Source organism: Stigmatopora argus, chromosome 2 (assembly GCF_051989625.1).
Source record: "Stigmatopora argus isolate UIUO_Sarg chromosome 2, RoL_Sarg_1.0, whole genome shotgun sequence".
Taxonomy (NCBI): Eukaryota; Metazoa; Chordata; class Actinopteri; order Syngnathiformes; family Syngnathidae; genus Stigmatopora; species Stigmatopora argus.
This window is the reverse complement of record NC_135388.1, coordinates 23,805,684-23,821,408: the sequence shown is the minus strand read 5'-3', so window position 1 is coordinate 23,821,408 and position 15,725 is coordinate 23,805,684. Positions and strand designations below refer to the sequence as shown.

Genomic DNA, 15,725 nt, shown 5'->3' with positions numbered 1-15,725 from the left:
CTACAATTTTGTCCCTGGTGTCCTGGTGACCTACAGAGATCTGGAACCACAGTAACACAATGCTCCACCAGGGACTCAAATCCTGCAATGCCAGACATGTCCCCCTGCTGAAGCCAGTACACATCCAGGCTGTGGGATAGACTGGCCAGTTGGCTTAATAATTGTTTCTTCATGTCGCGCCATGTGGCCAAACTCGCTTTACAATTGTTTGTTAAGATCGTGGAATGTAAGATAGGCTAACAAACTGGTTTTACAATTGTTTGTTAAGATAGTGGAATGTAAGCTAGGCTAACTAGCTGGCTTTGCAATTGTTTGCTTGTATTGCGCGATGTGGCAAACTCGGTTTGCAATTGTTTGTTTGCATCGTGCAATGTAAGATAGGCTGCGGCAGTTTGTGTGAGCTATAAAAATATCGTCTTTGCATACAACTTAGCCCTGAAAATGTCTAACCATATCAGCCTAAAGTTTTGTTTACATAAACTTTGTCCTACATCTCTGTCTTAGAAATATTACCCTGTTTTCCTATATAAAGACTGACCCACTTTTCATTTGGAGAGAGAGTTGCAAGGAAAACAGACTGTGAGCGGTTCACAGCTGTTCTAGCTCTCTCCCCATCCGGCAGTCCGGTAATAAACCTATTTCCTATTAAATTGATCTCAATCTTTCTGTGCCTATTCCTAAAGTTGTATTACAGATCTATCATACTTTGGTGCCAAAACCCGGGACCCAACAAGCCAACAATTGCCAGAGCGGTGACAGAGCACGACGAAGGGCAAAACGAAGACTGTCGACAGCATCCTCCATCCCTCCATTGAAAGGGTCAACCCGACGGATGTTCCCTTGCCGCTCCGCTGATCTGGTGATGGGTCCCTCTGAACCAGGGCAGGTGCGTAACAAGAAAGATCGTGAGTTCACCCTTTGATATCTGTCTCCCTGAAGTGTGATAATTTGAATGAGTATTATCACTGCGGTAGTGTTGAGTCAGGGACTCCACTAAGTGTTGAGTCAGGGACCCCACTAAGAGTGTTGAGTCGGGGACCCCACTAAGAGTGTTGAGTCAGGGACTCCACTTGGTGTGATCAGAAATATTGGGTGAATCACAAAGTATTGAGATCAATTTCGGTAAATTTAGAATATAATTGTTGTTTAAACTATTAAGTAAGTGATTAAATTGGGTCGGAAAGCAACAAGGGAGATGGGTTTGTTGCCAGACTGCAGAATGGAGATCGGAGGGTTACCGTATGTGGGGTAAGTGCGGATGCGTAGTGTGGGGGGTTGCTGTGTCTGCCGCGATGGGTGGGGAGGCATGGTTTCTGTCCCAATTTGAGGGATGTGGAGGGTTTGATGAGCGTAGAAGGGGAATTGTTGAAGAAAAGATTTTAGTAAGTGAATAGAAAAGAGTTTTGTAAGTGAATAGTAAAGATTTTTTTAAGCATGAAGAAAATATTATTGCAAGTGCATAGAAAAGAAAGTGTGGGAAAAGCAGCTGAAGGAGTGACAGAGAGAGAAACAGAGTGAGATTGTGACAGAGAGAGTGAGAGAGTGACAGAGAGAGATTGAAAAAAAGACTGCATGATATGGAATTCCAAGGAATCATTGATTTATAGTAATAATGGCACCCAAATTGTACCTGGCTGGTTTTAATTGAGTTAGGATAAGCTTAATTTCCCTGGTTTGTCCTGAGCGGGTGAAATATGCTTTGGCGTGGGTCATATTAATGACTATTAGAATATTAATGATATTACGGATTGCATAAGCATCGAACAATTGATGTCAACCAAATTATGTTGACCTATTTCATTTGGGAATGATTATTGCTGATAGGACAGCAAATTTGCAGACCACTGATGTCTGATTATGAGTGTATGCGTGAATAGTTGTCTGTCTTCTTGTGTTTTTGATTGGCTGACCACCAAGTAATAATCAATCGATCAGATATCAAGGTGGAAAATGATTTGGAAATTTGAAATTGATTTCTGAAATTGCCAATAAGCCCTTTTTCAGGGATGGCGGTGACAAATTATGGAAAAAATATTTTGTAACATTAAAATTTTTGATGAAAACGCAGCAGCAGTACGCCAAATGTCAAACTTGAGGTGGAGGAAAAAATAATCTGCTCTGCGAAATTGAATTTGGGGGCACTGAAAAAGAAAAAGAGAAGCTGCGGTGGGAGGTGGAAGTAGCCACTCAACGTGAGAACGGCCTCTATGCAAACAAGCCATACGTCTCACAATCATTGTTTGAAGTAATTGCCAAATTGAGCCATGGGAGGAGCCATGTCTCAACAGGGGGGTGATCAGTATAGTACAACAAACAATGCATGTTCCCAGAGTTCTCCAAACCTACTTAAAAAAATGCAGAAACTGTTTCACCTGCTGTAGACAACTCTCAAGGCAATGAACGACCCAAGTGTGGAACAAAGCAGACAGGGACGTATCCCTTCAAGGTTCTGAACATGGATTTCATCGAGCTGAACCAAGGTGGCATATACAGGTACTGTCTGGTAGTCATTGACCAAGTGGGTTGAGATGTGCCCATACAAGAAAGGTGACGCCAGGGCAGTCGCAAAAACTGTATGCAAAAGGATCATTCCAAGCCATGGAATATCACGAGTCATTTGGAGTGATGGTGGTGCTCGCTTCGTGAGCCGCGTGATGCAAGCTATGGGACGGCATCTTGGAATCGACCTGAGGTATAATTGCGCTTGCCGCCCCCAAAGTGCTGGGCTCGTTGAAAGAACCAATGGAACAGTAAGACTCAGACTGGTGGTGGAGGAGACAGGAGAAACAGATTATCTCACTCAGTGGTTATGCAAAATGTTCCAAGAAAGAACTGTGATAAATGCAAATGATCTGCCGACATCTTCTAGGTCTCCCACACAGAAGGTCCTGTCCCCAGGCGACCTGGTACTCGTCAAGGTGATAAAAAGAAAGTGCTGGTCATCTCCAAGTTGGGACGGACCTCACCGTGTGATTTTGACCCCTAACTTCACCAAGTTGGCCACCACCGTCAAAGCTGATGAACGAGTGTTGGACCTCACGACCATGATCCAGTGTGGGGCTCGGATGTCCCCCTCAAACACAAACACTGGTCAGTCTCCTCCCAAATCCTGATGGCTCTGTTCCCCTGAGTGGGAGCGGCAAGGAACGCCCTGCGTCTGGAGGCCATTGACTGCAGGTTCCGGGCCTGTATCAGCGCGTCAGTCCGGCTGCAGCAAGGCCGAGAGGCCTGGGTAGCCGCCATGGCCCAGGTGATTGTCCAGGGCCGCCTTACTCTTGACGGAGTGGCCGCCCAGCGGGGAGGTGTGTGTGCCGTGGTGGCAGACTCATGCTGCGCCTTCATCCCTGCCAGCGCATCCTGCTCGGTCCATGATGCCCTGCAGACTATGAGGAACTTGCAGAGCGCTGTGACCGGAGATCCGGTTCCACAATGAGGATGGTTTGACTGGTTCCTCTCGGGTTCATGGACACAGACTCTTTTGAAATCCCTAGTACTGTTTGTAACTGTTATTGCTCTCGTGCTTGTTATCCTAACCTGTCGTTTACCCTGCTTCTCAGCTTTGATAAAACGTATCATTAATGCCACAGTCGAACGTACCATGATTGTTGAAACCCAGCTAATGCTAACTCATATACACATGCAACAATCGATATCCCAATCTGACCCTGATGTTGCGCTACTGTCTGACACTGATTAATGTCTTTCCTATTCTGAGACACCAAACCATGAGGCGATCGTCCCAAGCGGGAGGTCAAGGGAGCAATTTTCCCTCAACTGCGTGAGAGTTTTCGCCCCCCTTCTGGTCGGTCTAAACTCCAGTTCGAAGTAATTTGTGAAGAATTTCGTTCAAAAGTAGCGTTGGTAATGAATGAAGTTTCGATGTTTTTATACTCACAACAGGAGGGAATTGTGGGATAGACTGGCCAGTTGGCTTAATAATTGTTTCTTCATGTCGCGCCATGTGGCCAAACTCGCTTTACAATTGTTTGTTAAGATCGTGGAATGTAAGATAGGCTAACAAACTGGTTTTACAATTGTTTGTTAAGATCGTGGAATGTAAGATAGGTTAACTAGCTGGCTTTGCAATTGTTCGCTTGTATTGTGCGATGTGGCAAACTCGGTTTGCAATTGTTTGCTTGTAGTGTACGATGTGGCAAACTCGGTTTGCAATTGTTTGTTCGCATCGCGCAATGTAAGATATGCTGCGGCAGTTTGTGTGAGCTATAAAAATATCGTGTTTGCATACAACTTAGCCCTGCAAATGTCTAACCATATCAGCCTAAAGTTTTGTTCACATAAACTTTGTCCGACATGGCTGTCTTAGAAATATTACCCTGTTTTCCTATATAAAGACTGACCCACTGTTCATTCGGAGCGAGAGTTGCAAGGACAACAGACTAAGAGCGGTTTCATAGCTGTTCGAGCTCTCTCCCCATCCGGCAGTCCGGTAATAAACCTATTTCCTATTAAATTGATCTCACTCTTTCTGTGCCTATTCCTGAAGTTGTATTACAGATCTATCACAGGCCCGTCTGCATTGAACTTCTTGACCAGCCGACCACAAACTGTTAGACTTGGTCCCCACCTCTCTTCCTCCATTACACTGAGCACTGGCTCCCCTCAAGGCTGTGTACTGAGTCCTCTTCTGTACTCCCTGTACACATACGACTGTACACCCACCCACCAGTCTAACGCCATCATCAAATTCGCTGACACCACCACTGTGGTCGGACTCATCTCAGGAGGGGATGAGTTGGCCTACAGACATGAGGTCAACAAACTGTCTTTGTGGTGCTCGGTGAACAATCTCACACTGAACACCACGAAAACTAAAGAAATAATCCTGGACTTTTGCAAACACGGCACAGATCTGGCCCCACTCCTCATAAATTGAGTATGTGTAGACAGGGTCCAGTCCTTTAAATTCCTGGGGGTCCACGTCACGGATAAGCTGTCATGGTCTACAAACATCACGGCAGTAGTGAAGAAGGCTCAGAAACGACTCCATTTCCTCAGGGTACTTAGGAAGAACAACTTGGGCACCAAGCTTCTGATAACTTTCTATAGAACCACTGTAGAGAGCATCCTGGCGTACTGCATCACAGTGTGGTACGCTGGAAGCACAGCGGCAGACAAAAAGGCCATGCAAAAAGTGATTAACACTGCCCAGAGGATTGTCGGCTGCTCTCTGCCCTCACTGGAAGACATTGCCAGCCCTCGTTACCTCAGCAGAGCCAGGAACATCATAGGGGACCCTTACCACCCTGGTCACAATCTGTTCCAGCTGCTGCCCTCTGGCAGACGCTATAGGTCCCACAAAGTACGGACAAATAGGCTTAAGGACAGTTTTTCCCCACATCCATCAGAACTCTAAATTTGCGGTAACACAACACACATTCCCTTCTGAGGTAATATGAAAAGATGTTTGGGTGGTGATCTGCCTCCTACTAGCTGACTGAAGGTAAGTGAAAGACAGTGAGAGGTAAGTGACCTGTATCCATAACAGCAGAATGCCAAATTACAAGTCCGTAACTATCACTTATTTAAGTCTTTTGCCGAGTAAACGCAGCTTATGGAGAAGCACCACCAATTTCGTCATACGCAGTTTCTGGGTGTGATGACAAGTAGGCTTTTTGTTGTTGATGATGACGACAGGGCCTATGTCCGATTATTATTATTATTATTATTATTTGGATGATCCAGAAGAGGACTGGGGGAATGTGTTTTGGTCAGATGAAACCAAAACAGAACTATATGGTCAAAACACAGGTTTTCGTGTTTGGAGGAGAAAGAATACTGAATTTCAAGGATACCATACCCACTGGGTAGCATGGGGTGGAAACATCATGCTTTGGGGCTGTTTTATGCAAAGGAACCAGGACGACTGATCTCTGTAAAGGAAAGAATGAATGGGGCCACGTATCAAGAGATTTTGAGTGAAAATCTCCTTCCATCAGCAAGGACATTGAAGATGAGACGTGGCTGGGTCTTTGAGCATGACAATGATCCAAAACACACAGCCAGGGCAACAAAGGAGTGGTTTTGTAAGAAGTATTTCAAGGTCCTGGAGTGGCCTAGCCAGTCTCCAGATCTCAACCCCATAGAAAATCTGTGGAGGGAGTTAAAAGTCCGTGTTGCCCTACGACAGCCCCAAAACATTACTGCTCTAGAGGAGATCTGCATGGAAGAATGGGCCAAAATACCAGCAATAGTGTTTGAAAAGCTTGTGAAGAGTTACAGAAAACGTTTGGCCTCCGTTTTTGCCAACAAAGGGTACATAACAAAGTATTGAGATGAACTTTTTGTATTGACCAAATACTTATTTTCCACCATGATTTGCAAACACATTTTTTAAAAATCTAACAATGTGATTTTCAGTTTTTTCCCACATTCTGTCTCTCATGGTTGAGGTTTACCCATGTTGACAATTACAGGCCTCTCTAATCTTTTCAAAGTAGGATAACTTGCACAATTGGTGTTTGACTAAATACTTGTTTGCCCTACTGTACATGAAGGGGGACTCTGCCAGGCGTTCCCAGCAGACCCTCAGAAAACGTTTGGGTCTGCCGGGCCACAATGGCATCCTCCCCCACATCAGAGCCAACTCACCACCAGAGGGTGATTGGTTCACAGCTCCGGTCCTCTCTTTACCAGAGTACTCAAGACATGTGGCCACAAGGCCGATGACATGACCACAACGTCAAAAACACAGTTAAAAGGTCTACTGAGTCATGATTTGTGTGGTCCTCACCTTGGACATGTTTGCCATGGGTGGCCCTACCACGGGCACAAGCCACTAAACAACATAGCTCCAAGGATCTTTGAGAAACACAAACCATCACATGAAGGTGATAACTCATCAGACGAGTGAAGCTTGTATAATGGATTAATTCTTGTAATATTACAACTTTTCACTCACTATCTTAACATTTTTGACTACCTGGCAGATAATTTCCCCTGGCACAATGGTGTGGATCGAGGGATAAAATAGCTTCATCGTGGCTTTGATGGTACAATGGCGCAGAATTTCAGAAACAATATCTGAAGCTGAACTGTTATCTACTCTTAGTCTGTTGTAAGCATTTTTTGGTCAGGTTTTGATAACTTTTTTGTCAATGTTGAAAGACTAAATAAAGGCAAAAATGTACTCTTTTTAAGTGAGGGAAACCAAGTACCTGGCAATCTCTGGCAGAGTTCTCTTGATGCACTTCAGTGTTTTTTTCATCAAGGACGATTGTTGCAAAAGGAAGAATGGCCGAATAAGGCGTCGAACTCTCAATTTCTGAAAAATAATGAGAAGAAAATCAGCAAATAAATGACCTGTGAAATAAAAATTGGAAAAGCATAAAAATAATACACAGCCTGTATTGTTATACTTAACCAAATGAGTAAAGATCCCCTGATGTGCACAATTTTCTCTGAAAGTCAGCCACATGCAACAATTATTTCATAACAAATATTCCATTATCGTCGGTTTATAAGAGACATTGCATTTCAAATTTTTCATCCACAATTGACAACTGCTCATATGACAGTCACCCCGAATAAAATAATAATGTCGAGTCTGTTCCAAAGCCTCTGAGAGCTGTGTATAGCTGACACAGAACAAATATGTTCTAGTGTGTATTTTATCTTTAATTTACTTAAAACCTTTAAGATAACTGTCCCAAATTTGTAGGTACCTAAAAAATAGTATACTACATTTTCACAAATATAAGGCGCCCTCAAACATCTCAAATGTTCTCTAAAAAGAATGGGGCACGGGACAAGACTGGGTGTTTTTTTTCGCTGGGGCTGCTGATTGATGACGCCATGCGTGCCCATTAGAAAAAACAGGTTTGACAACTCAAGATATATGGAGTCCCACAACAATGAGTATGACTCGGACAATGACATACGACAGTAATTCAATAAAGAATGCATACCTTCTGTATGTGTTAAATACAGAACATATACATACGGTGGGGCAAATAAGTATTGAGTCAACCAATTGTGCAAGTTATCCTACTTGAAAAGACTAGAGAGGTCTGTAATTGTCAACATGGGTAAACCTCAACCATGAGAGACAGAATGTGGAAAAATACCGTAATTACTCGAATATAACGCGCACTCGAAAATAACACGCAGGTAATTTTGGGCCAAAAAAATCTGGAAAAATGCAGTACTCGAATATAGTGCGCACCAGAAATCTTACCTTTTTTTCTTCGTTTCACGATTGTTTTGTTCCGAACCGGATAGAGAAATCTTCAGGTACGAGCGTGTCGAGTGTCGTGCAGTTGGGAGTTATGCGTTTGAATTTTAGGGCAATAGATGATACACAGAGTGGACAAACATATCATGTAGACATGTTATGTTGCAATACCTTTTAGACTTCCTTGAACATTGACTACATTTCAATTGACAATACCATGTTTTAATTCAAATATCTATTGTCATTCTCAAACAAGAAAAGGAACATACAAATTGAATAAATAAATGATTTGAAGATATGCACAATGGAAAAGACTATCACATGTAACAAGGGAATGTACTGCCCCGCGCTGGACATATTTTTAAATACAAGTACGTACTACACTACAATGTAGTATTCTACTTTCCAGCTTATTAATGCAGGATTGTGATGTTTGTGAGGCTTGACGATCTTTAATATGCGTGTATTTTGAATTCAAAGTTGGAAATTGCACAATGTCCGTGCGTCAAAGTGAGTTTGACAATGCTTTTTTCGATCGAAAATTTGTAATTTATTTTAGTTATTGATTATAACACGCACCCCCAACTATTGGAATTAATTATATAGCAAAAATATGCGTGTTATATTCGAGTAATTACGGTAACATCTCATCTTCAATGTCCTTGCTGATGGAAGGAGATTTTCACTCAAAATCTCTCGATACATGGCCCCATTCATTCTTTGCTTTACACAGATCAGTCATCCTGGTCCCTTTGCAGAAAAACAGCCCCAAAGCATGATGTTTCCATCCCCATGTACCATGGGGGTATGGTATCCTTCGGATGCAATTCAGTATTCTTTCTCCTCCAAACACGAGAACCTGTGTTTCGACCAAATAGTTCTATTTTGGTTTCATCTGACCATAACACATTCTCCCAGTCCTCTTCTGGATCATCCAAATGCAGACGGGCCTGGATGTGTACTGGCTTCAGCAGGGGGAGATGTCTGGCAGTGCAGGATTTGAGTCCCTGGTGGCGCATTGTGTTACTGATATTAGCCTTTGTTACTGTAGTCCCAGCTCTCTGTAGGTCATTCACTACGTCCCCCCGTATGGTTCTGGGATTTTTGTTCACTGTTCTTGTTATTATTTTGACGCCACGGGGTGAGATCTTGCATGGAGCCCTAGATTGAGGGAGATTATCAGTGGTCTTGTATGTCTTCCAGTTTCTAATATTTGCTCCCACAGTAGATTTTTTTTACACCAAGCGTTTTACTATTGCAGATTCAGTCTTCCCAGCCTGTTGCAGGTCTACAATTTTGTCTTTGGTGTCCTTCGACAGCTCTTTAGTCTTGGCCGTAGTGGAGTTTGGAGTGTGAGAGACTGAGGTTGTGGACAGGTGTCTTTTTTTTACCGATAATGAGTTAAAACAGATGCTATCAATACAGGTAACAAGTGGAGACCTCTTTACAAGAAGTTAGACCTCTTTGACAGCTAGAAATCTTGCTTGTTTGTAGGTGACCAAATACTTATTTTCCACTCTAATTTGGAAAGAAATTCTTTAAAATCCAAACAATGTGATTTTCTGGTTTTTTTTCCACATTCTGTCTCTCAGGCTTGAGGTTTCCCCTTGTTGACAATTACAGGCCGTTCTAATCTTTTCAAGGAGAACTTGGACAATTGGTGGTTGACTAAATACTTATTTGCCCCACTGTGTGTGTGTGTATGTATGTATATATAGGTACTCGGACGTTTTGTCGAAAGACGTTTGGTCGCCGGACGTTTGGTCCCCGGACGTTTGGTCCCCGGACGTTTGGTCGACCGGACATTTTGTCGACCAGACGTTTGGTAGAACGGACGCTTGGTCGACGGACATTTGGCCGACGGACGTTTCGTCGTCGCAGGATCCGCGCGCTCGCCCCGCCCCCAGATTCGTGTGTACACATGTTTTTCAACCTCGGCCCGCGGGCCATATACGGCCCGTTAGGCTTTTCAATCGGTTGTCCAAATTACAGTAAAAATCAATGACCTCATTCATTTCCCTTTGCCCTGCAATACCGCTCATCACTCTCAATTTAAAGACTGCTCTCTTTCGTTGAATAATAATATGTTCTTAATGTTGAAAGTAAATTTGAAAATAAATTTTCACCTTCAATTGTGTCTTTTTTCTTATATTTCAATCCCCAGGTTTGATAAATTACATTGCGTCTCCAAATGCTGTCAAATTTTAGTATCCATTCTGGCCCGCAAGTCAAAAAGTTTGGCCACCCCTGGTATAGACAAACTTGCCTCTTTTATACTATTATAATCCCAAATTAAACACATTACCAATAAGATGCCATTGACGGCGATGGACGTCCGGCTGCCATTGACGGCGGTGGACGTCCGGCTGCCATTGACAGCGATGGACATCCGGCTGCCATTGACGGCGATGGACGTTCGACTGCCATCCATTCTGGCCCGCAAGTCAAAAAGAATGGATGGCAGCCGGATGTCCATCGCTGTCAATGGCAGCCGGACGTCCATCGCCGTCAATGGCCGCCGGACGTCCATCGCCGTCAATGGCCGCCGGACGTCCATCGCCGTCAATGGCAGTTGATTGATAGTGTTTAATTTGGGACAATAATAGTATAAAAGAGGCAGACAGTGGGAGGTAAGTGATCCATGTTATTCTTTGTTGGCATCGGTGAGGCAAACCTTTTCACAGTCGCCGGGAGTTGGTTGCGCTCGGGAGGTGATGCGATGTATCCATCACGGCAGAATGCCAACAAGTCTGAAACTATCACTTGGTTGGGCTCTTGCCTGAGAAAAGCGCACTTTGTGGAGAAGCACTTTCAATTTCGTCATACGCAGCTGGGTATGATGACAATTAGGCTTTTGTCTAGTCAATGATGATGACAAGCCTAAGTCTGATTTATAGATATACGTAGACAGCTGGGATTGGCTCCAGCACCCCCCGCGACCCTAATGAGGATAAACCGGTTCAGAAAATGAAATGAGATGAAATGATTTATATGGTGTTGTTATTTATTTAAAAAAAGATAAAGTAAGAAGATTGCACAGTAAAGGCATGATATCAAAGTATGTGGTATGTAATTCTCACCTCATCACAGATCATGCTGATGGACAAGACCCAATCAAGGATGGAGACTGTGATGACAATCGTATAGCTTATCAGCCATTTGTTCTTCCGGAATTCATTCCAGCCAATCAAATAGCTCTGATAACCAACCAGAAGAATAGATGCAGGTTTATGTTGTGTATTTTCTTATATGTTGTTTCAAAAACAGTGTTTGAATTTATATACCTTAACAGCAAGATCAAGAATAAAGATGATAAGACAAATTATCTCAATGCTTTCAGTCAGCCCACAAGGAGGTTCCCAGGGTGAAGAGCGATATCGAGAGTCTGAAGTAACAGAAAGGGAAGACGGGTGCTCCACAAAAGCCAGCAACAGCACCACAGCAATGGTCAAGCCTAAGCCCCTGCATGAATATAAATAGTACATTATATAGAAATAAATCAATGCATGCCTGGTATAATTTTGACTCTGCCAAAAGACACATTACATACATACATAGGTTATATATATATATATATATATATATATATATATATATATATATATATATATATATATATATATATATATATATACACATACATTTTGTATGTGTCGCAGCTGTAGCTGTTAATGGTTTTATAGCCATAAAATACTTATTGAGGGTTGGATTGATTCACACAATACTACTGAAGGCCTAGGTGTGAAATGCACGGCCCACCACTGATATATATATATATATATATATATATATATATATATATATATATATATATATATATAATCGGACATAGGCCCTGTCGTCATCAACAACAAAAAAGCCGACTATTTAGATGTGTATATAGATGTGTGTATATGTATGTATACCGTATTTTCACGCCTATAATGCGCGCATAAAAGTCAAAACAAGTCAAAAAAATTCTCCAAAATAGACAGGGCGCCTTATAATGCAGAGCGCCCTTTGTGAGCGCCGAGCACCACCAAGCGGCACCGAGCGGGAGCGGGGGCGCCGAGCGGCTGGCGATAGCGCTGGCTACCGGAAGCAGCTTATTTCCGGGTTCCGGTGCGCAGTGACTGCTGGGAAATACAGACGCTCCCCTACTTACGAACATTCAACTTACGAACAACGGTACATACGAACATGTCTGCAAATTGCGTTTAAGTCCAAAAATGTTCGCAAGTCCAATTTTGTATTTCGCCCCTTTTTCGGAGTAGTACTTCTTTCCGCCGCTAATACCGACGCCTGGCGCTGTGAGAGCTCAGCTCACCCAGCATCTACCTTCTTCTTCGTTGCAATGCGGAAGTGCGTGAATGTATCTCCAGTGTGCAAAGAACCTTTTTCATTTGTATCATTAAATATCCCATGCATCCAATATTGAATATGGTTGGTAAAAAGCTAAAGGCTTCTATTGAGGGAGTTGCAAGGAAGAGGCAAGCCATTTCATTTGAAACGAGTGGCAATAATAACGAAGCTTGATGCGCGTGAGAGTGGTGAGCGTTGCACATTCAGTACCATTTATAAACAGAAAGATCGAGCAGCAGGACCCAAATATTGAACGTTGCACAAAGTTTGCAAATCAATTGAATGATGCCATACAGTGCTACCTCATCATTTATGATGAAAAAAAGAAGAAAACTGTGCAATCGTCATTAGGTCGCTTCTTTTGCCCAGTTTCTAATACATAAATCTCTCTCTCTACAGTACTGTACATATTCTCTCCATTTTATTAAATGTTTTTTTTCAGTACAAACCAATGCGTGTTACTTATACAAGCCTTAAACATACAAATGCACTTGTATAAACCTTCAATATACTTATATCGGCCTTAAACATAAATTATAATACAAAATATAGCACTGAATCAACTTACAAACAAATTCAACTTATGAACAATCGCTCGGAACCAATTGTGTTCGTAAGTAGGGGAGCGTCTGTATAGTTCTTCCTCGCTACACCCACATGCTAAAAACATGTTTTAAAAAGGCAACAGAAGCAAAACTGAGTCCGGTTGTACTTTATTTAGACATTTTACAATTTACTCAAGTCATCATCACCTTCAAATCCCTCAAACTCCTCATCTTCTGTGTCAGAATTAAACAATTACCCAAACGAGCCTTCCAAATAGCAGCCCCCCCTCTCTTCGTTATCAGAGTCACCGTAATTTCCATGTGGCTCCTTAGAAATTATGCCGGCTTTGGCAAAAGCTCGAACAACCGTGCAAGCAGACACGTTCACCCAGGCGGCAACGATCCATTGACAAATCGTAGCGTAAGAAGCCCGGCGCTGCCTGCCACTTTTCGTGAAGCTGTGTTCGCCAGCGATCATCCACTGCTCTCACCCCGCTCGTAACTTTGATTTGAAAGCCCGGTTGATGCCGATGTCCAGCGGCTGTAATTCTTTGGTCAAGCCTCCGGGAATTACGGCAAGCTCCGAGTTATATATAATATATATACATAGTTCACAGTCTAGCTTTGAATGCTCTGTTGACGCCAACATTTAGCGGCAGGATTTCTTTTGTAAATACAGCCGAAATGACGGCCAGCACCAAATCAGTGTGGTCGCCGCGACAGATGGATCCACCAAAGAAGGCAATGCGAACGGTGGTGCAGGTTTCGTCGTTATCGAGGAGACTGCAATCATCCACCAATGGCATGGTGCCACTGGCGCCCGCAGCAGCTCCTACCACTCTGAAAAAGTGGCATTGACCGAGGCACTCTTCTGGCTGAAGAAAACAGCAGACTGGCAGACATCAATCATCCTCAGTGACTGCAAATTGCTGGTCCAAGCTATGGGAAACCCCCACACGCAAGACCCCGCCATCCGAAGACTTCAGGGTGACATCGCCCTTTTCCCTCCGCTTAAGCGACTACAGCTACTGTGGATCCCACTGCAACATACGTGGTAACGACCTGGCGGATGTGCTAGCTAAACTTGGCTCGTCAAATGACCAAACCCACACCTCCCCGGACGCAGCCACAAGACGCGCCATCATCCAACGTGAAGATCGGTCTCCCCCCTCTGCCCTCCGCCTTTTGCAGACCTACAATATGAAAGTCACAGAGGAATCATGGTTCTCTATTCTGATTAAATTTGCAACCCACTTTCTTGCGGTTTTGCTACTATTCTGTATTTGTTCTGTGTATAATCCCCTGTGTGAAAGCTATGATTCAAAACACAATCCAGCACACGCTAGTAGCTTACTGTGAAATACAGTTACACCGCATGGCAAACCATGCTGGAGATTCTCGCACTCCTTCGAAGTGTGACAAATCCCAGGATGTCGAGTCCTCTGTGTAAATGTACTTGTCTTGACTTAAAAATTGTGTTTGCTCATTAAGAGGGACGCAGAGGAATTTTTCTCGAGTGGCTCGGGTTTTCACCTTTGCCATGACAAGTGACTTTGTTGTTTTCCTGTGAAGAGTAACTGATGATGATATTTGTATTCTAAAACCTGGAGAGGAGGGATACAAATTGATGTGTTTAATGAAAATTCTTAGTTACTACGCAGAATATCGGGCGCCCTACAATTTGATAAGGTAAGAGGACACTTATCCTCCAAATTGATCTTCTGTCTGTTAGCTGATATCGGGATGGGATTTGTGCCTCAAATTGATATTCTAAAGTGATAAACTGTGGCGGGATGAATGTGAAATATGAAATGTATTCTTTTGTATTCTTTTAGATTTTAGTCACTAGAACAGAATTTTACAGACACGCCGCCTACTGGAATTTCACATCAACAACACCTAGGGGTTAAGGCGCGTCATCTACTTTTATGTCACCTCCCATTTTCTATTCCCGCCTAAAGTTTGTGTCACCGCCCATTTCTTTTTCACGTGATCTTGTTTCAATAAAGCCCGTGGAGTAGAGTGGGAAGAGTGGGAGACTACTTTGGAAAAGCGGGAAGATAGACACATCTTCCAGCTTTTGCTTCGTGCCCCTCCTCCTTCTGCAGAAGTGGCTAAAAACCTCATACACCTGTCTTTGTGTGCTTACTTGTGTTCGACTTTTTTTGAATGTCAAGAGCGGACCTGACAATGAACAGTGTTATGTACACTTATAATTTTATTTTGGCAGAGGTTGTTTTATTCTATTAAGAATCGTAGAGACTAGAATTCCTCAAATTAAAATAAGATTTTACAGAAACAAGATAAGACGTCTGTAAATTTGGTAAATAACGGATCTAGCATTTTTGATAAGTTAAGGGTTCGAATGCTTTTGATACATTATTGCTCTAGTACTTCTGTTTAGGTTTTATCAAGTACTATTGAAGATTAAATAGGATCAAGTGTGTTACAGATTATAGTACTGAATAGTGAGCAGTTAGCGACATCTAGTGGTTCATCATTGTAGCACGTTCTCAGTTCTACCCATAATGCTATGCGCTGTTGTGCTTGTATTCAATTCAATAAACACTGTCCTGGCTGAAGAAAACAGCAGACTGGCAGATACTCTGAAGTGGCTGGCTAAAACTAGAAGCAATGGCAAACAATGT

At 42.9% G+C, this 15,725-nt stretch overlaps 1 protein-coding gene across 7 annotated transcripts in view; it reads right to left on the bottom strand.

Annotated features, from left to right (window-relative positions):
- Nucleotides 1-15,725, bottom strand: part of tpcn2 (two pore segment channel 2) — a 150,145-nt gene that overhangs the window by 102,921 nt on the left and 31,499 nt on the right. For all 7 annotated transcript variants that reach the window (XM_077619424.1, XM_077619462.1, XM_077619415.1 and 4 more), the window contains 3 exons: nucleotides 11,476-11,653; nucleotides 11,272-11,388; nucleotides 7,176-7,282 (listed from right to left, as the gene is read on the bottom strand). In XM_077619424.1, coding sequence (XP_077475550.1) covers nucleotides 7,176-7,282; nucleotides 11,272-11,388; nucleotides 11,476-11,653 — 402 coding nt within the window. The remainder of the gene's footprint in view (nucleotides 1-7,175; nucleotides 7,283-11,271; nucleotides 11,389-11,475; nucleotides 11,654-15,725) is intronic.